The sequence below is a fragment of the Neoarius graeffei genome, chromosome 13 (genome assembly GCF_027579695.1).
Source record: "Neoarius graeffei isolate fNeoGra1 chromosome 13, fNeoGra1.pri, whole genome shotgun sequence".
Classification (NCBI taxonomy): Eukaryota; Metazoa; Chordata; class Actinopteri; order Siluriformes; family Ariidae; genus Neoarius; species Neoarius graeffei.
Window position 1 is genome coordinate 48068074 of NC_083581.1, and position 26126 is coordinate 48094199.

At 41.7% G+C, this 26126-nt stretch overlaps 2 protein-coding genes across 3 annotated transcripts in view; one reads left to right on the plus strand and one right to left on the minus strand.

Annotated features, from left to right (window-relative positions):
* slc2a4rg (SLC2A4 regulator) overlaps positions 1-26126 on the plus strand; it is a 157076-nt gene that overhangs the window by 41222 nt on the left and 89728 nt on the right. The window lies entirely within an intron of this gene.
* LOC132896154 (general transcription factor II-I repeat domain-containing protein 2A-like) overlaps positions 23932-26126 on the minus strand; it is a 2543-nt gene continuing 348 nt past the window's right edge. The window contains exons 1-2 of the mRNA XM_060936872.1: positions 24242-26126; positions 23932-24128 (exon numbers count right to left, since the gene is read on the minus strand). The exon at positions 24242-26126 is cut by the window's right edge and continues 348 nt beyond it. Of these exons, the coding sequence (XP_060792855.1) occupies positions 24248-26126 (1879 nt within the window). The 3' untranslated portion in view covers positions 23932-24128; positions 24242-24247. The remainder of the gene's footprint in view (positions 24129-24241) is intronic.

Sequence of the window (26126 nt, forward strand, 5' to 3'; positions counted from 1 at the left end):
AAAATGGCGATGTAGAGCTCTCTGAAGTGTGGGTGGAGCACAGAGGACGGCAGGACAAAGCTTCTGGTACTAATAGGCTTTTTATTGTCAGACTTTTCAGTTTAACAGCCTACTTTTATTCTTGAGAGAAAAACACACACACTCTCCTCTCTCTCTCTCTCACACACACACACACACACACACACACGCGCGCGCTGTGTTCTAGTCCCAGGATGAGCTGTCCCCTCTGCTCTCCCTCTGCCTCCTTAAATAGGGCGTGGTTACTGGGAAGACACACAAACAGGTTAATTACCGTCAGGTGAAGTGATTCTGCCACTCACCTTCCCTGGCTCCGCCCTCCTGTCACAGACCGGCGCTTGACCACGCCCCCACTGCCACAGGCAAGCAGAAACGTGCACTTCTGGAGCAATGAGGAGACAGAGTTCATGCTCATTCAGCTTAAGGAGTTGAATATATTAAAATTCATGGACGGGAGAAAAACGCGCAATGGAGAACACGGAACTGATAACTTTGTTTACACTCTTGAATAGCTCTTCTTCATGACGACAACCGGAAGTGTACCAACACGATGGGGCGTGTTGCGCCACCTGTGGCTCGGGTGCACAACGCACCTCACACAATAGCCCGATTTCATTGTGTGCATGTAGGATTGGATTTCTCTGGCACCCTGCTGGGACCTTCAGCTCGATTACCGACAGCAGCTCGATTTGGATGTGCATGTAAACGTAGTCACTGTGGTACAAGCCTGGAAAAGCATAACAAAAGAAGAACGCAACGGTTTAGTGATGTCAGTGAGCCGCCGGCTTGATGCGGTTATTGCAAGCAAGGGATACGATGTGCAACCAAATGTTGTGGTATTTGTGTTAATTTACTTTTATGGCGATCTGTTCTGTACTTTTGCTCACTTAAAAATTGGGTGGTCAGCCACCAGAGGTGCCATGTTGTAAGTTGTTTAACATGCGTAGATGTAAATATGAGGAAAAAGTTGAAATTCTGATCCATCATCTCATATTTCTCTTAATTTCAAACTAAACTGTTTTAGTACGAGTTGTTTTTTAGTATGAATTAGTTGTTTTAGTAGGAGTATGAATCATTACTGTGGAATAGAATGCAGATGTGACAACATCTGCAGTTTAGCTGTATCCTTTACAGGATTTGCCTCTTGCTGTGACCATACTGGAGGTGCTGGTTTCTTTCACTTTGTGTGCCAACTTTATTATCTTGTGAACCAGTAGAAATCGGGAACGTGGGACTGTGGACTTTTTGCTTGTAAAACAATACTTGATGTATGTCAGAGGGGGGAAAGAAATCCAAAAACCACACCGGACAAAACCAACATATTGTTATAAGCTCACACAGCTATAGTCCGGTGAGCTGTTGCCGTCACGCGGCGTCCATCCGTCCGTCCACAGTTCACCAAAATTGCTACTCTTCCCTGAGTTTTCAATGGATTTTGATTCTGATTTTGTTTTGTTTGGCAAATCTAAGTATAAAAGTTACTCCCTGGTTTTTTGACTTGTCATTAACAGGTTGCTAATTAGGCTGGTTAGCAGGTGCCCCCCCCCTTCCCTGAAGGTTCTTTACTCCTCCCTGAGTTCTCACTGGATTTTGATTCTAATTGTTTTATTTGGAAGATCAAATTGTTCTCGTGAACAGCAACTTGGCTAATTATAAACGAGTCCGGTTTCTCGTGGTACGGCCGTGTGAACTACTGCACCACTGTCTGTTTGACAGAATGCTTGCCAGAACGGTCCACAGGACTCTGAGTGATGTAGCTCAGTAACGGCTATCGTTTCTATATTGATTAGTTTGTTTTCCTAATTGGCCAGACAAATTGTCTTACGGTTTCCTTTCATGCCAGTAATAAGTGTAACCATTGACTGTTGTACTTTTCTGATGGCCAGAACCACAAATGTCTGCAAATAAATCTGTTGCTTATCAGTATATAGTTTTCACATCAGTTGTAGGCAGTTTATGAGCAATGTGGACTGGACTGCGAACATGTTAAATTTGTATTGATTGATTGTATTAAGTAAGGGCGGCACGGTGGTGTAGTGGTTAGCACTGTCGCCTCACAGCAAGAAGGTTCTGGGTTTGAGCCCAGCAGCCAGCGAGGGCCTTTCTGTGCAGAGTTTGCATGTTCTCCCCGTGTCCGCGTGGGTTTCCTCCAGGTGCTCCGTTTTCCCCCACAGTCCAAAGACATGCAGGGTAGGTTAATTGGTGGCTCTAAATTGACCATAGGTGTGACTGTGAGTGTGAATGGTTGTGTCGGTGTGTCAGCCCTGTGATGACCTGGCGACTTGTCCAGGGTGTACCCCGCCTTTCGCCCGTAGTCAGCTGGGATAGGCTCCAGCTTGCCTGTGACCCTGTAGAACAGGATAAAGCAGCTAGAGATGATGGATGGATGTTAAGTAAGCTTGGACCTTTTTAAACTGGTGGTCTAAAATGTAATAGTTTTGCTAATTGCATTCAAGTCTCAGTTCAGCTGCTACAGGTTTGATAGCCAAGTGCAGAATTATCCTGTCCATCACCATAAACTGTTTTGTGTTTTTTGTTTTGATTTTTATTTATTTATTTAGGTAATTTTTTTTTTCCTCTCTCTGCCTGCTAGGGTTTTGTTGTATGTATATATTTGGAGTATTGTACAGTTGGTTAATTTAATGATTATTAAAGAAGTTAAAGTCCTTCCCGTGCCACAAGGCACATCTCTGTTTCAGTAGCCTTCGGTGTCTCGCCTATTACATAGCTAGGGTTACAGTGGGGGGGGTTAGTTCTCTGTTAACCACGAGAGTTTGACTCCCTACTCTCATCTGTATTGTGGCGTGCCTCGCCAGAAGGTACCATTTTTATGATGGTCTTTTGGTATGACCCGACTAGGAGTAGAACTCCTGATCTCCCAGACCCGATAAAGGACGCAACTTGCATGTGTCATTATCTTGCACACCCATACATATCAAACTGTGGAAAATGGAGATGAATATCCAGCAGAAGGATTATACTGAAGTTATACTCAGGTTGTCCTGGTTTTCAGTGGTTGGTATGTTAATGTGACCATCACCCCAAATGTTCAATCCACTTACTGCTTCTGAGTGAGAAGTACTAGCCACTGGTGGGGAAAATTATGATGTATATCTATACTTCTTTGTGACTGACACTCAGGTGAATAACTCTTGCTGTTTTTGATAAGTCCATGACGGAGTCCATAGGACTGTTGTCATATAATATGACTGACCTATATGACCTGTTGTCCTATTATGATTGAGATCAAATCAAAAGGTCAGAATATTCATCATCATCATCATCATCATCATATTTCCCTCTTGGCACATTACTGGCCTTGGGGTGCTCCTGATGGGGGTAGTCTAACATCCATCAGTTGCATAAGCCTTGTTTTGTCCATCATACACCGCCTAGCCTGTGTCCTATCCACCCCAAGCAACTTTTCGACCTTAGTCCAGACTTTGGTCGGTGTTCTACAATCAAAAAGAACTTGCTTTTGTATGGCCCAGTTTTGTAACCTGCAAACATGGCCTAGGTATTTCAAATACTGGCGTTGACAGAAGATGCGGATAGGAGGAGTGTTTGTAAGTTCCCTCAGTTTTTCATTGGAAATTTTGTATCTCCAATCTAGTTCACTGTCATCGGACACTTGCTTTTCTCTTGTGGGAGCATTGATGCGTTGAAACCCACCCTTGACCATTTTCCTTAGAAATCCGTTCCAGATCACTTCCACTGTATCCAACTCTTTTTCAGTCAGTGCACATGCCTGTATACTATATAGAAGGCGAGATTGCACGCACGTGGTGAGGAATTTGACTCGAGTTGATAGTTTGACTCGCTTATCTGTGAGGATATGTTTTAGCTCATTCCATTTCTGGTAGGCCGCTCCAATTCTTGCAAATAGGAAACGAGACGTCTTTTCTTCATCGTTGGTAATTGTATACCCGAGGTATTTAAAAACCCTTACATTCTTAATTTTGTTACCATCAATGGTGAGCAGACTTGCCTGGCTCTTTATTTCCTCATTTACATTGAAGGCCATAGTTTCTGTTTTTACATAAGACATTTTCAAGCCGAAGCGTGCAAAGGTTCGATCGTAAATCTCTAGGGTGTTCTTTAGTTCATCTATTGAGTTTGCAAAAATCACCTCATCATCAGCATACAGCAATTCGGTAATCTGGGTAGTTCCACGTGCTGGGGCCTCTGAGCGGTATTCCCGTGGTGATACTTCATTGGGAATGCAGTATGTAACGTTCACACCTGCACCTGGGCAATCCCTTAGTACTTCATTTCGTGCTACCCTGACTACAAAGTCCATATAGATATTGAATAGGACAGGGGACTCAAGTGCGCCTTGGCGACATCCTACCAGTGTGTCGAAGAGATGCTTACTTCCTTTCACAAACGCTTTTGTGCCAGTGTACAGTGCATGCAGTATGGATACTAAATGGGGGGATTTTAGTCTGATCTTCAGACACTTAAATAAGGCATCCCTTGGTATCCAGTCGTATGCTGCTTTGAGGTCCACAAATGCTATGTACACTGGTTCCTTTGATCTCTTTGTGTTTTCAAGTAGCTGGCGTAGTATATATATTGCGTCTGTAGTTGACCTGTTTGCTCTAAAGCCAAACTGTGATTGCAGGAGGATGTACTCGTAGGTTTCCCTTATTCTTTCAACAACTATTCCAGACAGGACTTTGGATATCGTGGCTATTATACTGAGCCCTCTGTAATTCTCTGCCAGTGATCTTAAACCCTTCTTGTATAGGCAAGTAATACTAGCTGTTAGCCACTTTGCTGGAACTTGAGCACAAGACCAAATCAAGCTGATGAGTAGTACCATAAAGTTAAGAAGACCTGATGATTGCGAATATTTCAGTTGTTCAGCATATATTTTATCTGTTCCTTGACATTTGCCATTTTTAAGTTTCTTGATACTGTGTTCTGTTTCTCCTCGCTCTGGTACCGAGTCATCTATTTTCGGAGCATCATCTGGTGGCAGTATGTATGGGTAATTCTCCGGATGTTCCAGTTCGGGCTGTGGTTCATACCCACGATCGCTGAAGTGCGTAGAGAAATGCTCCTCCAACCTACGCATTGGGACCAATGGTCTATTGAGCCGTGTTAGAGATGTATACTCCTTCATCAAACGAAACTCTTGTTCTGTGTCTTTCTTCACTTACAGCATTCAGTAAGTCCGCCTTAGTTTGGAAATAATTGTTCTTCAACTCTGTTCGCATCTTTCTTGTCTCATAGTATAGGATCTTTCTTTTGTTGGGGTCCTTTTCAGCCCAATATTTCCGTGTGAGGTCTTGGTATACTGAGTTCGTCCATGGCTTATTCAGCTCTCTTTTACTTTTTGATGGTATTATTTCTTGGGATGCCTCTATGATTGCCTCAGTCATCCTTTCTTCTACTGTATCTATTTTGGTACTATCTTCACCATGTCCCAACAGCAAAGAGTCTAATTTTGCACTATACTGTCCTTGAATCTTCAAGTCATCCCTCAATTTATTCATATCCGGACGTGTGGGAGGAAGTCTGGATTTTCGAAAGATCTTGTGTACTTGTCTCCGAGTTGGGAATGCAGCAGTCATAACCACAATGCGATGATCAGAGTCAAAGAGTTGACTTTGCATCGGGTAGACTTGACAGTTCGTGGTTGATCGTTTCACGTACCAATCTGACAGGATGTAATCTAGCCTGCGCTTATAGCCAAGGTTCGACACAAATGACCATCGGTGTTCATCAGATTTAGTTGCAAACATCGTGTTTAGCAAGAATAGATCTTCACTTTCAGCTGTTTCTATCAGGCGTAATCCATTAAAGCTCGTTGGGTTGTTGTCATTGAATGGGCCAACACTGCGCCATCTATTCATGTCGCAATCATGTCCAATTGTGGCGTTAAAATCTCCAGCGACTATAACTTTGAAGGAGGGATGTTCGTTCTTACATTTATGTACTATTTTCTGGAGGGTTTGATAGAATGATTGCTTCGTTGATTCTGCGTATTGTTCAGTTGGGCAGTAGCAGTTTATAATAGATAACTTCACACCACACACAGTGACGCGTACCATTGTCATTCTTCCTTCAACCACGTGGTTTACATCCAGTAGTCTCACATGGGGTGCTAGTACTATTGCAACACCTGCCTTAGCCGTTTTCATACCATTATAGATTATCGTCCACCCGTCAAGTACTGGGTCACTTAGAGCTGTGCAATATATCGTATTTTTATCACGATATCGATATTGGTGTCAAACGATATCAAAATTCATAATATCGATATGAAACGATTTTTTGTCATTTGTCGAAAGGGACGTGCACAATATTTCTACAATGGCAATAAAACAACAATAACATTGACGTGACAGTAAGGTAAAACGAACCCTTCTGTCCCCGAAGGCACACCGTAGCCTTGCATACGTCATCCATTCTACTCCCGCGATATCTCCGCAACAGTAAAAAAATCAGTTCTTCTGTTTTCATACGTGTCGGGTGATTTGATATATTGATTTCTTAATATGTTGTTTGATTTGCTTGCTAATAGTTATAATAATACAATTAACATATATTTACGTCATATTTTTGGATGTGGGACTGGGTAATGTAAAAATGGCATCTACGGAAGAAAACAAGCACAACAATATTAGCACATATCCAGCTTGCTAGCTGTGTTAGATGTGTTAAACCGTGTGGATTTAAGTGGAATAATTGCGAGTCGTCCTGTGGTCAAGGCAGCGTTTTAAGGTAAGGCAGTTTGGTTATTAATGTTGCCCGCCGCGGCATGTTTACTTGGGTTCATTTGATTTTGACTTGTGCATCTGCAGCTAGCATCATGCTTTGAAGTAGGTTCTGCTAAGGACGGGTTTATTGCGCGATGTAGACGGACTCAGATGTAATTACATTGTTTTTAAAATTCCGTGCGCTTAAAACGGTGTCCCCCTGCTAATCATGTAGCCCTAATCATGTGTTGCTTTTACTTTTCGAGTGAAATATCTCTGCAAATGGTATTTCAATGCTGACATGCCAAAAAGATAGCGGAGTCCACATTTGGAAGATGAAGGAAGAGAAGCCTGATGCTTGAAAATAGATCGCTTAATCCACAACGCATATCTGTATTTGAGACATAACCTGCAACTAGTGGGGATGTTTTGGAATGACTGTGCATAGGGTGTTTTTGGCCACAGAACACTAACCCACAGTAGTAGGAGGACTACTGGGTTCGTGGATTTTGTCTGTTGACTGAGCGAAGCATGGTGTTTGCCTTGTGCCATTTCACGTAGCATCTAGCCGCAGTGCCACCTACACTTTCAGGGAATGTTTACATGCCGCTGAGCTATTTTCATGTATGTTAATTCTTAAGGACTTGTCTCTATATTGTGCGTGTTCACACACGGACTGGCCATCGGGAGTAGCGGGAGTTTTCCCGGTGGTTCAGTGTGGGCCGGCGGAGAAAAAAACAAAACAGTTGCGCGCTGGCCTTTAATATGATAAGCAATGTTAAGTTTCTTTAAGAAACTGTTAACATTGTTTATTACAGTTGCGTGCTGGCCTTTAATATGATAAGCAATGTTAACAGTTTCTTAAAGAAACTGTTAACATTGCTTATCATATAAAAGGCCAGCGCGCAACTTTTTTTTTTTTTCTCCGCCGGCCCACAAACTCCCGCTACTCCCAATGGCCAGTCCGTGTGTGTGCGTGTTTTAATGTTGGTGTCTTAACAACACACAAGCTTACGTTGTAGTGTGTGTGTGTGAGAGAGAGATTTTATCCTTGGCTGGCTACGAGCCAGTGTGGACGTTACGCAGTAATCACTGGTAATACCAGCGCTGGCTCCATCCTCTGTGATCGGAAATGTTGAGTGAGGAGAACGTGAGCCTTGTGCAGGCTATAGGACCTATGCAAAGTACGCGCTTGCACAGTAAATAGTTTAAGTAAAAGGCGTTTCAGGGTACAACGGGAAGGGTTGACAGGTAGCCTATGAGGCCTGTACTATAAAAATGTGGCCCGGTGCCTCAGGTGTTGATGATCAGGGCTTTAAAAAAAGGTGTATAAATATCGTTTTAAAAATCGCGATATCGATATTTACTGAAAAAATCGTGATATTGATTTTTTCCAATATCGAGCAGCCCTAGGGTCACTGAAACAAATTTCTCCTTCTCCTTTTTGTCTCACTTCCTGCATACAGGTTATGTCATGAGATAGATTCTTGAACTGAATAACACGGTCAGCAAGCTTGAGTTCACATTTGCATGTTCTTGTATTGATGGTACCGAGTCGAAAATCATGATAGCCCTGTCTGTTCAATTTGGTTCTCGGATGGGGTCTCATATCTTCAAAGCAGTTCAGTCTAAACTATTCTATTCTTAGTTTTTACAAACACACAATTGACAAAACACTCTAATAATAACCAGTCATATAATCAATAAGATCGTATCCAGAAATCGTATCCACAAAACAGGCTCTCTCTTGCCTTTTACAATGATCGTAATCCAGATTGAAAGAGGCTACTTTACAAGCTGGTGCCAGTGCTCCGTTTGCTCACCCGGTCGCAAGACCAGGATCCCCAGGGTGTACCTGTCCTAATGACGGAGGTGGAGCTGGCTTGAGTGTGAGAGGCGATTAGACTTATGAGGCCTTATAAATGCCTTGTAAGCCTAGCAGTAATACTGAGAGTTGCGCGTCACACAATTTACACCCCAGTATTGAAACACTGTGTCCCCCCCCAAAAAAAAATCCAAATATAACCTAGAGATGGATTTCTGTGAGAAAATGGGACTGTGACTGCAGCGGTGGTGGCGGTTGGCCATTAAATACCATAACCTGTGTGGTTAGCAGCAGTTGGCTGTTCTGCAACAGTAAATTAAAAAGAGACTTTTTTTTGTTTTCAGCATTCGTTGACTTTTTAGATCTGCTCTTTGTGTTGTGGCATTTGAGCTGTGTTACTTCCATCTACAATGATGTCACATGCATTCCCTCTGTTGTTCATTGTTGTGTCCTCTGCTGTCTCAACAACGCAATTATAGCAACCTAAGACTACGCAGTCTACTGATAATTATGGTTCATTTGTTTATTTCCAAGATGTAAGTCATCATAAATTTGTACCGTGATTTATCATTACACAATATATTGTTACATGTCTATTGTTCACATTTCAAAATAAAAGGCATAGGGCCTCTACTAATGATTATACATCAATAAATGAATTTTACCAGTGCAAAGATGTTAGAAATGAAGCAACCAGATTTCATCCCCAACTGTATCCGGTGCATGCATTTTTAATCAGGGCAGTCACATTGAGAACTTTTTGAAATCAATGCATCGACACGGATCAGTGAATCTTACCGTTCCTATTCTGCAGGGACGGGGGTACACGTGTATCAAATGTGGACCCTCTTTAGCTCCAAAGCACAACTAGATTTGTGAATCAATGTATTCAGTTTATCTGGGTATGAGGGCAACATGGCCATCATCCAGCTAATAAGAAAGACGTTACATACACTTTCAGTAACAGAATTTAAGCCTATATAAACACTGACTCGCACATGCTGCTTCTCTTGAACGTATACACGGAAGTAAGGCGGAAGGTAGTTTGTCGACGTCACCTCAAGACGACGCCAACGATTGGTCAAATTTGCGAGAAATTTGCGGTGATTGGATATAATTGTAACACCGCCCTGAATTCGTGGGGATTGGTTGAATTTGCGTTGAAGTTGCAAATCGCAACATCGCGAAATCCTGGAGGGTCTGATAAACGACCGTTTACTTTTCAGCTCAAATACACAAAGCGGTATTGGCTGGTTTCGCAAGCGGAATATTGCGCATGCGCACATCGCTCTTTCCGAAGAGAAACATCCGGCGAGTCATCAAAACAGTATGTCGAGTAAGATGCTTCAGGAATCATGTGAATAGACTGATAAATTTGATATGTAACCCAAATATTGGCGTATTTTGGCACTTGTCCGATCGGGCAAGTAACTGAGATGATGAACTTGTCCGACATAAAGGATCACTTGTCCCGGACAAGCGTTAATGTCGAGCCCTGATTTAGTCAGTCACCAATTGTGCAAGTTCTCCCACTTCAAAAGATGAGAGAGGCCTGTAATTTTCATCATAGGTATACCTCAACTATGAGAGACAAAATGAGAAAAATCCAGAAAATCACATTGTCTGATTTTTAAAGAATTTATTTGCAAATTATGGTGGAAAATAAGTATTTGGTCAATAACAAAAGTTCATCTCAATACTTTGTTATATACCCTTTGTTGGCAATGACAGAGGTCAAACGTTTTCTGTAAGTATTCACCAGGTTTTCACACACTGTTGCTGGTATTTTGGCCCATTCCTCCATGCACATCTCCTCTAGAGCAGTGATGTTTTGGGGCTGTCGCTGGGCAACACGGACTTTCAACTCCCTCCAAAGATTTTCTATGGGGTTGAGATCGGGAGACTGGCTAGGCCACTCCAGGACCTTGAAATGCTTCTTACGAAGCCACTCCTTCATTGTCCGGGCGGTGTGTTTGGGCTCATTGTCATGCTGAAAGACCCAGCCACATTTCATCGTCAATGCCCTTGCTGATGGAAGGAGGTTTTCACTCAAAATCTCACGATACATGGCCCCATTCATTCTTTCCTTTACACGGATCAGTCGTCCTGGTCCCTTTGCAGAAAAACAGCCCCAAAGCATGATGTTTCCACCCCCATGCTTCACAGTAGGTATGGTGTTCTTTGGATGCAACTCAGCATTCTTTCTCCTCCAAACACGACAAGTTGAGTTTTTACCAAAAAGTTCTATTTTGGTTTCATCTGACCATATGACATTCTCCCAATCCTCTTCTGGATCATCCAAATGCTCTCTAGCAAACTTCAGACGGGCCTGGACATGTACTGACTTAAGCAGGGGGACACATCTGGCACTGCAGGATTTGAGTCCCTGGCGGCGTAGTGTGTTACTGATGGTAGCCTTTGTTACTTTGGTCCCAGCTCTCTGCAGGTCATTCACTAGGTCCCCCCGTGTGGTTCTGGGATTTTTGCTCACTGTTCTTGTGATCATTTTGACCCCATGGGGTGAGATCTTGCGTGGAGCCCCAGATCGAGGGAGATTATCAGTGGTCTTGTATGTCTTCCATTTTCTAATAATTGCTCCCACAGTTGATTTCTTCACACCAAGCTGCTTACCTATTGCAGATTCAGTCTTCCCAGCCTGGTGCAGGTCTACAATTTTGTTTCTGGTGTCCTTTGACAGCTCTTTGGTCTTGGCCATAGTGGAGTTTGGAGTGTGACTGTTTGAGGTTGTGGACAGGTGTCTTTTATACTGATAACGAGTTCAAACAGGTGCCATTAATACAGGTAACGAGTGGAGGACAGAGGAGCCTCTTAAAGAAGTTGTTACAGGTCTGTGAGAGCCAGAAATCTTGCTTGTTTGTAGGTGACCAAATACTTATTTTACCGAGGAATTTACCAATTAATTCATTAAAAATCCTACAATGTGATTTCCTGGATTCTTTCCCCCCATTCTGTCTCTCATAGTTGAAGTGAACTTCCATAACGCTAGGTACATAAATATTTTATATATTGTTGCCTACTTAACTTGGGCTTTGTTATAGAAAAACAAGCATTTATTCATACATGCTTTGTTGTAGAAAAACAGGCATTTATTCATACATTTATTTTATGTTTGTATGTTTAAAGGTTTTTCACCTTCTAGCTTCGGCTTCAAGCTCCAAGCTTCTAGCTTCTACTTCTGATTCTAACATCAGTTCCACTGCAAACCAATAAAATACAAGACGAGTGGAATCCTGTGTCCGAGTCCTTCCCTTTCAAGTGTGGGAAACCCTGATGCTCACATACACTTGACAGTACCTATGATGAAAATTACAGGCCTCTCTCATCTTTTTAAGTGGGAGAACTTGCACAATTGGTGTCTGACTAAATATTTTTTTACCCCACTGTATTTGATAGTGCGTATGAAAAAGGCTTTGGAGGAAATGTCTCAACTATTGGACAAAGTGTCCTGATCCCAGTTCACATAATAAATAAACTGATGATGCAGTCATTTCATTGTTAGTTTTTCTGTAATTACTCGTTCAAATTTTTATTTATTTATCCCCCCAGTATGTTAAAATTCATGACTCAACCCTGTGCTTGTATTTTGTGGAGGTCTGGTCACATCCATAATGTAAAACTATCACTTCCATAACGCTAGGTTTCCCTAAATATGCCAGATATGACACATTTTTCAAATCCACACTTTTTGTGTCTCTCTCTCATGGTGCATGTGTAATTTCTGCAGTTGTCTTTGGAATTCGGAGTTTGTTAAAAAAAAAACAACCTGTAATCACCCACAAAAGACTGATGTCGCATCTAGAATGCTGAATAAAATGGAAGAAGCTGCTGCCTTTATTTGTCACATGCACACTCAAGCATAGTAAAATTCATCCTCTGCATTTAACCCATCTGAAGCAGTGAACACACACAAGTGAGCAGCGAGTGCGCGCGCACACACCCAGAGCAGTGGGCAATTATGCTACAGCACCCAGTGAGCAGCTGAGGGTTAGGTGCCTTGCTCAAGGGCACTTCATCCCAACCTCAGGCCACGGCTGCCCCATGTTAGCCTAACTGCATGTCTTTGGACTGTGGGGGAAACCGGAGCACCCGGAGGAAACCCAGACAGACCTAGGGAGAACATGCAAACTCCATACAGAAAGGCCACTGGGCCTTGGACCCAGGACCTTCTTGCTGAGGTGACAGTGCTAACCACTACACCAATGTGCACAGCAGTTGCCAGAAGTGGGTTACTGTGTTTTTTTAGAATCTACAGAAATGTATGAATTTTGAGGATTTGTCTCTCCAGCTGCAGAGGTTTCATTAATAATCATGCAAATTAAACGACTGATGTAAATCTGGTCTGTGCTCTGCGGCATTTTGTTTACCAGTACGAGTCCAAATGTCACTTTGTTGTGCTTGATAACTGAAACGTTTTTTTTTTTTTTTTTAAATTAAAAACACATGCAGAAAATATTTCTGCCAAAGTTTAGTTTCATAAATCTTATAGACTAGCTTAATAGTAATAACACTGGGTGGATGGAGGTGTTAAGAAGCTTCACCTGTGAGGGATTTGTGATGATGGTGTTCTGTGCTGATGATGAATGAGGGGTGTGTGTGTGTGTGTGTGTGTGTTCTCCCACTAAATAATTTGTCACCTGTCTCCTCAATATTCCCTCGACATTCCGAACCCCATTTCCAGAAAAAGTTGGGATATTTTCCAAAATGCAATAAAAACAAAAATCTGTGATTTGTTAATTCACGTGACCCTTTATTTAACTGACAGCATTACAAAGAAAAGATTTTCAATAGTCTTACTATTTTGTAAATGTAAACAGAAGTTAGAATTTGATGCCTGCACTACACTCAAGTTGGGACAGAGGCATTATTACCATTGTATTACATCACCTTTCCTTTTAATAACACTTTTTAGTCGTATGGGATCTGAGGCTTATAATTGTTGCAGTTTTTCAAATGAAATTTTTGTCCATTCTTGCTTGATGTGAGACTTGAGTTGCTCAATAGGCCGAGGTTGCCATTGTCCGATTCTCCTCTTCATGATGCACCTTACATTCTCAATAGGAGACTGATCTGGACTGGCAGCAGGCCAGTCAAGCACACGCACTCTGTGTCTACAAAACCATGCTGTTGTAGCCTTAGTAACACTGAGCCATCAAATAAAGGCTTCCAATTCTTTAAAAAAAAAATCCCGGGTTGCTGGAATGTAGCTCCTCACTGCTCTGAGGTGTGTGTGTGTGTGTGTGTGTGTGTGTGTGTGTGTGTGTGTTTTCATTGCTTCAGGTGGGTTAAATACAGAGAAAGAACTTCACTGTGTCATAATGTGTATGTGACATGAAGGCTTCTAATTCTAAAAATCTAATCAGAAATTTTCTGTAACCATGTGAATTTTTTTTCTTTTCTTTTAACTGGCTACAAAATATGGGAATCAGCAGACTTCACTTTTATGAATTATAAATATAACTTGGCTAGGTAACGTATGTGCAGTATTGACACCGATACTAATGGCAACGGTCATTGCTTACAGCAATGCATTTCTTGCTGTCGAAAAAGATCATTTTTCTCAGTGGAAAAAAATAAACAAGCATGTCACATAAAAATACAAGGAAAACTTTAATTGAAAAAAAAAAAACTACGAGTAGCTGATGGAGTGTTTATAAGCAGCAAAACAGCCTCGTGGCTGTGTGCGCGCATGCACATGTTCTTCACTGCTTGAATGATTTTGGCTCATTTTTACAACCAAACCCTTGACGCTCAAGCACCTAAGTTTGTTTGCAACAATTTAGAAGCAATGTATCCACTAGATCTCAGCCTCGGTAAGTCATGTGGTATGTAAGTGACGTCAGAATCTTGGATGCTCTCGCATAATTTATACTCTGAGTGCGATATTTGAACCTAGGAGAGAGTAAGATGTCGGCGCCCAGGGACATTTTTAAAAGGAAAAACTATCTGTACGCAGCATACTGGTACAAACCTGAATAAATGAAGATGTGTGGATATTATCCATCCATCCATTATCCGTAGCTGCTTATCCTGTGCAGGGTCGCAGGCAAGCTGGAGCCTATCCCAGCTGACTATGGGCGAGAGGTGGGATACACCCTGGACAAGACACCAGGTCATCACAGGGCTGACACAGAGACAAACGACCATTCACATTCACACCTACGGTCAATTTAGAGCCACCAATTAGCCTAACCTGCATGTCTGTGGACTGTGGGGGAAACCGGAGCACCCGGAGGAAACCCACGCAGACACAGGGAGGACATGCAAACTCCGCACAGAAAGGCCTCCGTCGGCCGCTGGGCTTGAACCCAGAACCTTCTCAAGGTGACCGTGCTAACCCCTACACCACCGTACTACACCACCGTGCTGCCCCATGTGGATATCATCTGTCTATACAAAGGAGTTTATTTTTTGGGTTTTGACTGGATTTAATAAACTTTAAAATAGAAGCATCCTGCTTGCTAGGATTTTCTCTGGGTCAGCATCTCTGTGTAACACCTCCATGGGGCACACCTGGAATCCCTTTAACCTTTCGCATTATATTAAGTGATAATTACTTATAAAATTTGTTTTAAAATGGACTGTACTAAGAGGGTTGTGCTTAAAGAGATGTTTCTTGTTACACCATGCGTACTGATAGTACAGCCTTAGCAAAACTATTGTTGCAGAGGTCTTTAGATCAGCATTGAATACAGTTACACCCCTTGTTTCAACATTGCTTTGTATATGTCCACAGCTTAGTAGTAAACTGCTAAGTAAATTGTACCACATGACCACAAAGAAACCGGCAAACGGGTCGGTGGTATTACTTTGGACAAGGGAAGCAGTGGAAGATGTCGCACAGTATGGCTTGAATCCTAGCTTTTGGGTACAACTCGAGCACATTAGCTGCAGAAAGTGTGTGTGTGTGTGTGTATTAGTTAGTCAGTGCTCTCTGTCACAATCATTAAAACATGAACTGAAGGAAAATCTTTGGAAGAATTGTGTTCTGTGTATAATCTATGCCAAGGCACCTATCATGGTGGCCCAACACCTCACTAAGGCATCTCTCTGTATATTATGACGTTAGAATACAACATTTAAATGTGTATGAGCTCATTTCCCTGCAGATATGTTACCAGACTTTGTAATCTGCATCTAAAATGAATCTCAAGTGAGGACCAAGGGGCATGTCCGTCCTTGGAGAAAAATTGCTCAAACTTCACAAAGCATAATCTGCTATGGATTGGCTCAGAGGTTCCTTCCCCCAGTTTTTGTTTCTCAATCTAGAATTCTTTTGGCAGAATATAGACTCCAACAAGTCTGTACAGTATGAACAACTATCAGATTGTCTGTCTCGGTCTCTCTCCTGTCAATGTAGGATTTTAGCAGTCAGTGAGTCGTATGAGATGAAGCAGGAAAAGGAAAATGCACTAATGTTTTACCGAAGCTGATTTACATTTGTTAGTTTGACCTGATTTTTTTTTTTTTTTTTGTTGATGGGACCATAAGTAACAACACTATTTTTACAGTTCAGATGTTCAGGGTAGTTAAAGGCACACTTCCTCAACGGTGCATGCATGTATGGTCGTGCACTTCTCATGATGGTCTTGTACAAAAAATTAATTTCATGCAGAATGCAAACACACAAAAAAAGGTCAGTTAGAGTAACTGATGGATGACTGCAGTGCAGTTCACATCAGCCACATGTCCACTTGACTTTCATAACAGCATTGCGTTTTCTTAGTTATTTTTTATTTTACAACCCCAATTCCAAAAAAGTTGAGATGCTGTGCAAACTGTAAATAAAAACAGAATGCAATAAAATTTGCAAATCATGGAAACCCAGTATTTCCCTTAAAATAGTACAAAGGCATGTCAAATGTTGATCCCCATCTCATTATCTGTAGCCGCTTTATCCTTCTACAGGGTCGCAGGCAAGCTGGAGCCTATCCCAGCTGACTACGGGCGAAAGGCGGGGTACACCCTGGACAAGTCGCCAGGTCATCACAGGGCTGACACATAGACACAGACAACCATTCACACTCACATTCACACCTACGGTCAATTTAGAGTCACCAGTTAACCTAACCTGCATGTCTTTGGACTGTGGGGGAAACCGGAGCACCCAGAGGAAACCCACGTGGACATGGGGAGAACATGCAAACTCCACACAGAAAGGCCCTCGCCAGCCCCGGGGCTTGAACCCGGACCTTCTTGCTGTGAGGCGACAGCGCTAACCACTACACCACCGTGCCGCCATGTTGATCCTGAGAAATGTTATTGTTTTTTCAAAAATATATGCTCACTTTGAATTTGCGGTCAGCAGCACATTTCAAAAAAGTTGGGACAGGGGCATGTTTACGACTGTGTTGTATCACCTCTACTTTTAACAGCACTCTGTAAACGTTTGGGAACTGAGGAGACTAATGGCTGTAGTTTTGAAAGAGAAATGTTGTCCCATTCTTGCCTGATATGGGCAATTCCATGTAAATGTCAACCTCACCATGCAAAAATAAAGCAACATGTAATACATCAAAACCACTCCCAGAGATATCACCTAGGCCTGTATTTTACAGATGTGAATAAGTTGAACCAATTTGTAACCAACCTAATATGTCACTGTCAGTCTTTCTTTCTTATAATGTAAAACCCAAGCTAAAATCAACTTTGATCATGTACAATTCTATATTATTGCCACAAGCCACAGAAATGTATGCTAAAATCCACAAAACAGCAAAACAATAGCCATCTTAAATATTATTTAAGAACTTTGATAGTTTTAGCTGATATTTAGAGAGTTTTTCAAAGGGTTATGGTGGTTAAATTGCTGATTTTCTAAACATATGCCATGTCTATTTCAGACGCGTCACATCCATAACGGAATTTCGTCACATCCATAACGCTGACTTTTCCTTCCGAAACTCTGCATGAAATACAAAATATTTTAAACAAAGATTTTTTAATATTCACCTTGGACCCCTCTACCAAATGGATATCTCCATTTCGACATTAGGTTTACGATTTCACAGAGTTTGATAAAAATGTACAGTCACCCAAGAAAAGTGATACTTTTTCTGTCACGTCCATAACGCATCTTTTATTGGCATTTTCTGGCATGCCCTAGATGTACTATGGGAATTGTTCTTGTTCTATCACTTCTCCAGTATGGTACAGCCTTAAAATATGCAACACCTGTTTAAATACTGGGAGACAATAAAACATGCACTGGGTCATTTGTTGCCATTTTGAGTTCAAGTGTCACGTCCATAACGCTGGAATTGCCCATATACAGTTTCAGTTGCTCAACAGTTCGGGGTCTCCTTTGTCATGTTTTGTGCTTCACAATTCGCCAAATGTTTTCAATGGGACACGGGTCTGGACTGCAGTCAGGCCAGTTTAGCACCTGGACTCTCTCTATGGAGCCATGCAGTTTTAATGCGTGCAGAAAGCGGTTTGGCCTTGTCTGTCTTGCTGAAAGAAGGAAGGCCTTCCCTGAAAAAGATTTTGTTTGGATGGCAGCATGTTGAAACGTGTGTGTATATATCATTCAGCATTAATGATGCCTTCCTAGATGTACAAGCTACCCATGTCATGTGCGCTAATACACCCTCATACCATCACAGATGCTGGCTTTTGAACTGTGCACTGATGATAAGCCGGATGGTCCCTCTCCTCATGGACGTGGTGTCCATGATTTTCTAAAAAGAATTTCTACTTTTGATTCGTCAGACCTCTGGACAATTTTTCACTTTGCCTCAGTCCATTGTAAAAGAGCTCGGGCCCAGAGAAGGTGGCAATGTTTCTGGATATTGTTTATATCTGGTTTTAACTTGTATTTGTGGATGCAGTAATGAACTGTTTTCACAGATGGTTTTCTGAAGTGTTCCTGAGGCCATACAGTGCAAGTTATTGCATCGCTTTTATTTACAGTTTACACAGCGTCCCAACTTTTTTGGAATTGGGGTCGTAAAAACCCAAACAGGAATGTGTGTCAAAACAACCAGTCCTGCTGCCATCCAAATTCAGTCCAAATGATGGTAGCTAGCTACACGACCTCAGAGCTTAGCAAGCCAAGTTAATTGTTCAACACCTCTGACAGTCACTGCAATCTCGCTGTCAGACACTCAATTTCTTTGTCTCATGTTCTCATGATCAGAAATGTACATAATGCAGAGCTACGATTATGGAAAACCAAAAGGGTACGTGCATATGGTGCCCTCCATGATTATTGGCACCCCTTGTAAAGATAGTAAAAAGCATTAGAAAAAAAATTCACCTTTTGGTGAAGTAGCTTCATCTCACATTGAGAAAAAGTCTACCTTTTAATTGAAATCTATTTATTTAAAAAAAGCAAATCCCTCGTCAAGAAATAATTATTTTCACCAAAAAATATGCCATTATTCTTGGCACCCTTGGAAATTATAGTGAGCACAATGTAACTGAAGCATGTTTCCCATTTTGAAATGTACTTTTTTTTTTTTTAGTTGATTGGAGTGTATAGGAACCTTCAAGCTGTCATCCATGACTTCCTGATTAACTGGGGAACAAATATGAGGTGACCCAGAGGTCAGATTCCCTTAGTCATCCATCAACATGGGAAAGATAAGAGAACCCATAAACCAAATGAGGAACACGTGTATTGACCTTCAGAAGGCAGGGAATGGCTAGAAGGGGGGAAGCTACTCTGCTGAAAATGCCCAGTTCTACTGTTTGGACAATAAGAAAATGGACACCAAGTGGAACTGTTACAAACTTAGCTGGAAGAGGGCCCAAGTTTATTTTGCCCCTACATGCGGTGAGGAGGATGGTAAGAGAGGGGAAAAAAAATCTCCAAGGATCACTGGTGAAATACAAGGAAAAAGTAAATCTTGAGGTTTCCAAGTCTCCAAAGCCAGTATGAAATACCACCTCCATGCCAACAGATAACTTAGGTTGTCTGTTGTACTGCATAGTTGTGTTTTAGTCTGTGAAAGGATTTATATTTTTGACGTGGTTACTGTAAAAGCATAGTTTCCCTCAGCCATTCACATTGCAGCACACACATCACTGTTTTAGCATTACGCTACTGTCATGAGAATTTAAAGTGCTAGTCTAACGAAAATTACATAATAAAATCCTGGGTTTTCTGTGTGTGAGAGATGCTCAAAAAGGTTGTAAAACTCACCGATAAATAATTTTCATTTTTTTGGGTCTGAATTGTGTTCCAAAAATCACTAAAAGCTTGTCTGCGATTATTAGATCGCAGCGATTCGCAAGTATCCGGTGCATGCATTTTTATATGAGAAGGTATGTACGTTTTAATGAATTAATGATTTTGTGTTCAACTTTCAAAGTTAAAGGAATACTCCGGAGTGAAATGCTTTTTAGGTCTATTTTCGCATTATTGGGAGTGCATACGTTGAGTTGCTACCACAATCACATCAATCAGTTGTGTTTTCAGAAAATTCGTTTTTTGTGATTTTCAACCGGAAAGCACTAACACGGCAGTGCGCGGGGCATGTCTTTTTGCCGATACAAAATGCTAGTTTTAAAACCATTGCAAAGCTCAAAACAACATGACAGTTCTGTAGAAGTGAGTATAGGGTTTCTATAAACAAAACGAAGTGTCCCTGGCTCTGTAAGTGCACTGACGGCGTGTGTAGAAGAGTAAATATGAAGCCAGTGACCTTACCTGTAGTTGGGCTTACTCAGATGCCATCTTCATGGGACAGTCCGTAAAAGCCGAGTGCAGCGGGATGGAAATGCACTAGCGGGATGGGCTCTGCACTCGGCACTCGACTTTTACGGACTGTCCCATGAAGATGGCGTCTGAGGAAGCCCAACTACAGGTAAGGTCGCTGGCTTTATATTTACTCTTCTACACACACTGTCAGTGCACTTACAGAGCCAGGGACACTTCGTTTTGTTTGTAGCTACACGTGAACAGCCTTGAACAACACGCCTTTTTAGGAGACATGCTTTTGGTTTTAGTTTTGTTGTGGAATGAAAAAAAAATCATTAAAACATGCTACACTTTGCAAAGCAGACGAAGCCAGAAATGCCGCAAACTTTTCAAGCGTTGCGTGTATGACGTCATTTCCTTTGAATTAACAGTAACTTACCAGGAACCCATTTGTGTAATGGCGGAATCAAAGAGCCAAACTTTACCAGCTAAATAGAACATGTTCCCGGTCTCGTATTAAAATACAGTTTGACAGTAAACTGTTTAACCTGTCTAGTTTTATAAGGTATAATTTTTTTAGGGGTGATGTCATTTTTCGTAAGACTAGCACTTTAATGGTCTGTAAATTTGTGGTTCTTTTCATGTTCTCTGAGAACTAGCTACGTGTGGTGTGGTCTGCAAACAGTTCTTGGCCCACATGAAATATAGCTTGTGGCTCTATTTCTCTTCTTCTTCTTCTTCTTCTTCTTCTTCTTCTTCTGCCTTAAAATGATTTGTGTAGACCCACAGATGAAACGGTCAATAGATAGTGCTCCCTCCTGCTACTTGGGCAACAAGACGTACCTGATCAGCCTAATGGTGGCGCTATAGCACATGGTTTTAGATTTTGGTCCATATCTCATGAACCATGGGCCCCACAAACAAAATTCTTTTTCCCCACTGGTTTCTTGGGTTCTCCTAAAGAAAAATACCATCAAGAACCAGGGAACGCCATCCACTTATGGGTTTTTGTTTGTTTTTGTTTTTTTGCTAATTTGCATAATATGCAAAACTTACTTTTGTAAACTAGTCCTAGGATTTCATAAGTTTGCCGAATTTATTCCAAATAGCTAGAACTCATGAGTGCTTATGTGCTTTTGCACCAAAATTGAAAAGTATATAAAGGGCAAGATTCTAAGGTCATGTGCAAAGTTTGGGGCATGGTCCTCCAAAGGGGGCAGAGCTAAGGTCAGATAGCTGATTCTCAGGAACGGAAGGTCTGAGCTGAAATTTGGTATGTCGCGTTGAAGTGCTAATGTGTAAGTGGTTTTCTGATGATGACTTAATAGCTTGAAAAACATGGACTCCATCAGCCAGTCAGTTTCAGCAGGCATTTGACAACGTTTACATTTGAGCGATGATTTACAAAACATGTATGGTAGGTTTGGATGGGGACCCACATCACTGTGTGATGCAATCTCACTCAGATTGGCCACTTGGGCCAATTTGTTTGTGCACACAAAAGCAAGCATGTTTATTGTAAAATAAGGTATATTGTGAATCTTTTTGAAAACCTTAATCTGCTTGCCTACACTCTAAAAGACTTTACATCCACCCACTGAAATTTGTGTTAATTTGCATAATATGCAAAACCTACTTTGCTAGTACTAGAAATTTAGTGCCAGGATCTTCAGAATTGCGAAACTACTCAGCAGTGTGACTATCAACAATTATCAAAACATTGACATTTGTAAACTCTGACTGTCATACATCAATAAATTCTGAGGAGGCAGAGCTGAATTGGGGTGGTATGGTGGTGTAGTGGTTAGCACTGTCTCCTCACAGCAAGAAGGTTCTGGGTTCGAGCCCAATGGCCAATGGCGGCCTTTCTGTGTGGAGTTTGCATGTTCTCCCCATGTCTGTGTGGGTTTCCTCCGGGTGCTTCGGTTTCCCCCACAGTCCAAAGACATGCAGGTTAGGCTAATTGGTGGCTCTAAATTGGCCGTGTGTGTGTGTGTGGTTGTTTCCCAAGCCCAGAAATGGGAGGGTTGCGGCAGGAAGGGCATCCGACGTAAAACTGTGCTCCAATTAATATGACCTGGATCAGTAGGGTCCAAGGGAGATGATGATGATGAGGATGAGGAGGATGAGGAGGAAGTAGAGCTGGATTACTCAGAAGTAATTCATGATTGGTGAGATGCATTTGAACGGCATGCTCAGTGCAAGGATATGAGGATGTCTGCAAAGATTAGGGGTGGAATTAAGTTCTAATAGTTGTTTCTCAGGAACCAAAATTCCCATTGCGCTGAAGTTTGGTATGCTGCACTGAACTGTGAATCTGTAACTGGATTTTTAATCATAATTGAATTACTTAAAAAATATTGCCACCTTCAGCCAAACACTTTATCAGCACCATTGTGCTATCATCACAAAACTTGATAAGTATGTTCATCTCTCGTCCCTTTATTGTTCTATGTATCTTGGTAAGAACTGGTTGCTGGAGGTGCTGTTTGCATGGAGTGGTTGGTCCCTGAAGATTGCTACTTATGGCTATATTGTTATTTATTGTACCTGATTGATTCATTTTATAATGTTGCTTAAAAAACCCCCAACACATTTGAACAGGCGCAGGCTTTACTTGTCTAATTGAGAAATAACCAGGTCAGATACCCCAGTATTCAGCTCAAACCTACATACTTGAGCTGAGTTGTGGAGATGAGCCAAAACAAAAATGGAGAATGGACCGTGAGGTCAGCCAAAGCGAGCAGCGTACGGCATTGTGGCATTTTAGGACACGGAAGCTACGTTGGGAACAAAGTAATAGTAGTGGAGGTCGCAGTTGTGGTGGTGGTTCTATTATCCAACTTAGAAATATGGCGGAATGGTGAATGCTTGCTGTATTATTAACTGACCATAATTGCTTTCATGACCAGCGTAGAAAACTGATCGCAAATTGAGTACGTTTTTCAGCTTTCCAGCTTGGAAACCAAAAAGTGGAACAGGATTTGTAAAATAACTTGGATGAACTGGAATTGGACTGGACGTTGAAATAACTCTATTATTTCATTCAATATATTCCTCTGAGTTCATAAAATAAAAAATGCACTTCTGTATTGCAAATACTACTTTACATTAAGTAAAAACCCTGAAGTTTTTAAACTAGAAACTACTGAATTGTCTAAGTATTGACTCAAAGTCTTCTTTTTTTTCTCAGTGTACTCAAACTGTTGAATTTTAAAGTTTGTTTTAATTCTTTATTATTCTTTATTAATATCTCATCTGGCCAACAGACGATGAGCTTATACCAGGGGTGCTCACACTTTTTCAGTATGCGAGCTACTTATAAAATGACCAAGTCAAAATGATCTACCGACCCACAGAACCGTGTGTTATTTTTAAATTTATTGAAGATTCTTAATATGTACACTCTATGCTTATGTACCTTGCATAACTGCATGAGCCAATATTACAACAAAATAAGCTATGAACATGTTTTTGTAATTACCATATAATAATAACAACAACAATAATAATAATACATCTGTTTTTTGTAGCTCTTCATGTGTTATAGGAGGATCAACACACACACACACACACACACACACACACACGCACACACAATAATAATAATAATAATAATAATAATAATAATAATAACGATAATAATACATATTTTATTTAGCTTTTCATTGTGCTCAAAGACAAATGGCCTTTGCAAGAGGATCAAAATACACACACACACACACACAGACACACACACAGACACACACACAGAGAGAGAGAGAGAGAGAGAGAGAGAGAGAGAGATAAATGTGAAGGTCAGTCCTATCTGAGTTACGATGTCCAGGGGGTGGGAGTTCCAAAGGGTGGGCGCAGTGATGTTGCTCTTTCTCTGTCCGGTATTTGATTGTGATGATGGGGGTGAGGAGGTTAGCATCTGCAAACATATAATGAACACATGTACAATGTGTGTCAATGTACATTGCATAACTGCATTAACCAATTTTGCACAGCATTTAACAAATAACTTATTATTAATATTATTATTACCTGAGTTTAATTTGATGACTTGCACTGCATTGAGTCGGCCAGGGATGCGTAGTCCGGACGGTAGCTGCTGACAGCCAGCCTCAAGCACATTTCCAAATGTTCATCAGTCATGGTGGAACGATACTGGGACTTGATGATCTTCATGTGGGAAAAGGCTGATTCGCACAGATAAGTTGAGCCGAATAATGCAGTCAGGGAAGTAGCACATTTCCTCATGTTGGGGTACTTTTTCTCTGTGAGTAAGTTCCAGAAGTGTCCATGAGCTCTGGCCTTCAGCTCAATGTCAGCTTGTAGTGATAAAATCTCATCTTCCACTCCAGATGAATTCAGGTGAAACAGTGTTGCGATTTTTGACGCAAGTGAATCAATCTCGGCATCTTCTTGAAACGGATAGCACATGAATGTAGCCACTGGCTCGAGTGTAGCAAAGTCTTGGAAACGTCTGTCGAACTCGGACAGGCAGTTGTCAATCTGCTCTGTGTAGCGTGCGCTGCTTAGTTGCGCACAGGCCTTCCCTTGCGTCTCCAACTCTGACTTCAGGTTCGGGAAATTTGCCAAATCATGGCGCTGAAGCTTTGAGGACAGATGTTTGATTTTACGTTTGAAGGCATTGACTGAGCTGATCATGTCGGTCACCGTTTTGTCTTTTCCTTGCAGCTCTTGATTAAGGTCATTCAGCTTGTTTGTAAGATCGGTTAAAAAAGCCAGATCTAGCAGCCACTGTTCATCATTCAGCTGTTTGTATTCTGCATGTCCAGTTTCACGAAAAAACTCCTTGATTTCTGGACAGAGCTCTCGGAATCGTTGCAAGAATTTCCCGCGACTAAGCCACCTCACGTCAGTGTGTAGCAACAACTCAAAGTGGTCGCTGTCAGCCTTCTCCAGATGTGCGCGGAATAGCCGTCTTTGAAGTGCTTTGGCTCTAATTGAGCAGGCGATCTTCGTCGCCACGTCCATGATCTCTTTCATGTTCAGCATCTTCGCGCAAAGTGCTTGTTGGTGGATTATGCAGTGGTAATTCACGAAGTCTGGGAAAGCATCGTCCTGTCTGCACTTGGCAATAAACCCATTCACGCGACCAACCATTGCGGGGGCTCCATCCGTGGTGATGGACACTAATTTGTACAGTGGGAGCTGAGTGTTCTCGATGAAGTTTTTAAATGACAGAAAAATGTCCTCTCCTCGCGCATGTTCCTTCAAGGGAATCACTGTCAATAGCTCTTCCTTTGCCGTCATGTCGCTGAACACCATACGAATATAAACGCATACCTGGGCTGTGTCACTGACGTCCGTAGACTCGTCCAACTGCAGTGAAAAGCACTCGCAATCTCCGATGTCCTTCCACATCTGCTGGGTTACATCCTCAGCCATGGCTTCACAGCGCCTTGTAACTGTGTGTCGTGAAAGTTGCAGGGCTTTGATTGAAGACATTATTTCGGCCTTATTTTTAAAATCTCCAAACAACGACTCTGCTGCTTCAACGAATGCCTCTTTCATTATCTCTCCCTCTTGGAATGACTTCATGTTTTTCACGATGACACGACTCACTCTGAATGAGGCTTCGGTAGCCGCTTTAGCTTTCGATGAATGCTGTGTGAAAAGTGACTGCTGTCCGGACAACTGCGATTTCAATTCCTTCACCTTCCTCTTTCTTAATTCACTTTTCGGTGGGAAGTCCGCCTCGTATTTCCCATGAACTGTCCGAAAATGCCTCTCCACATTTCCCTTCTTTGGAATAGCAATGCTAGACTGACAGATCAGGCAAACGCACTTCGAAAAGGACATAGTGAAAAAAAACTCTTCCTCCCATTCAATATGGTAGTGATAGGTTTTTTGCTTCTTATTTGGTAGGCCGACATCTCCCCCACTCATTTTAGAATGGCTC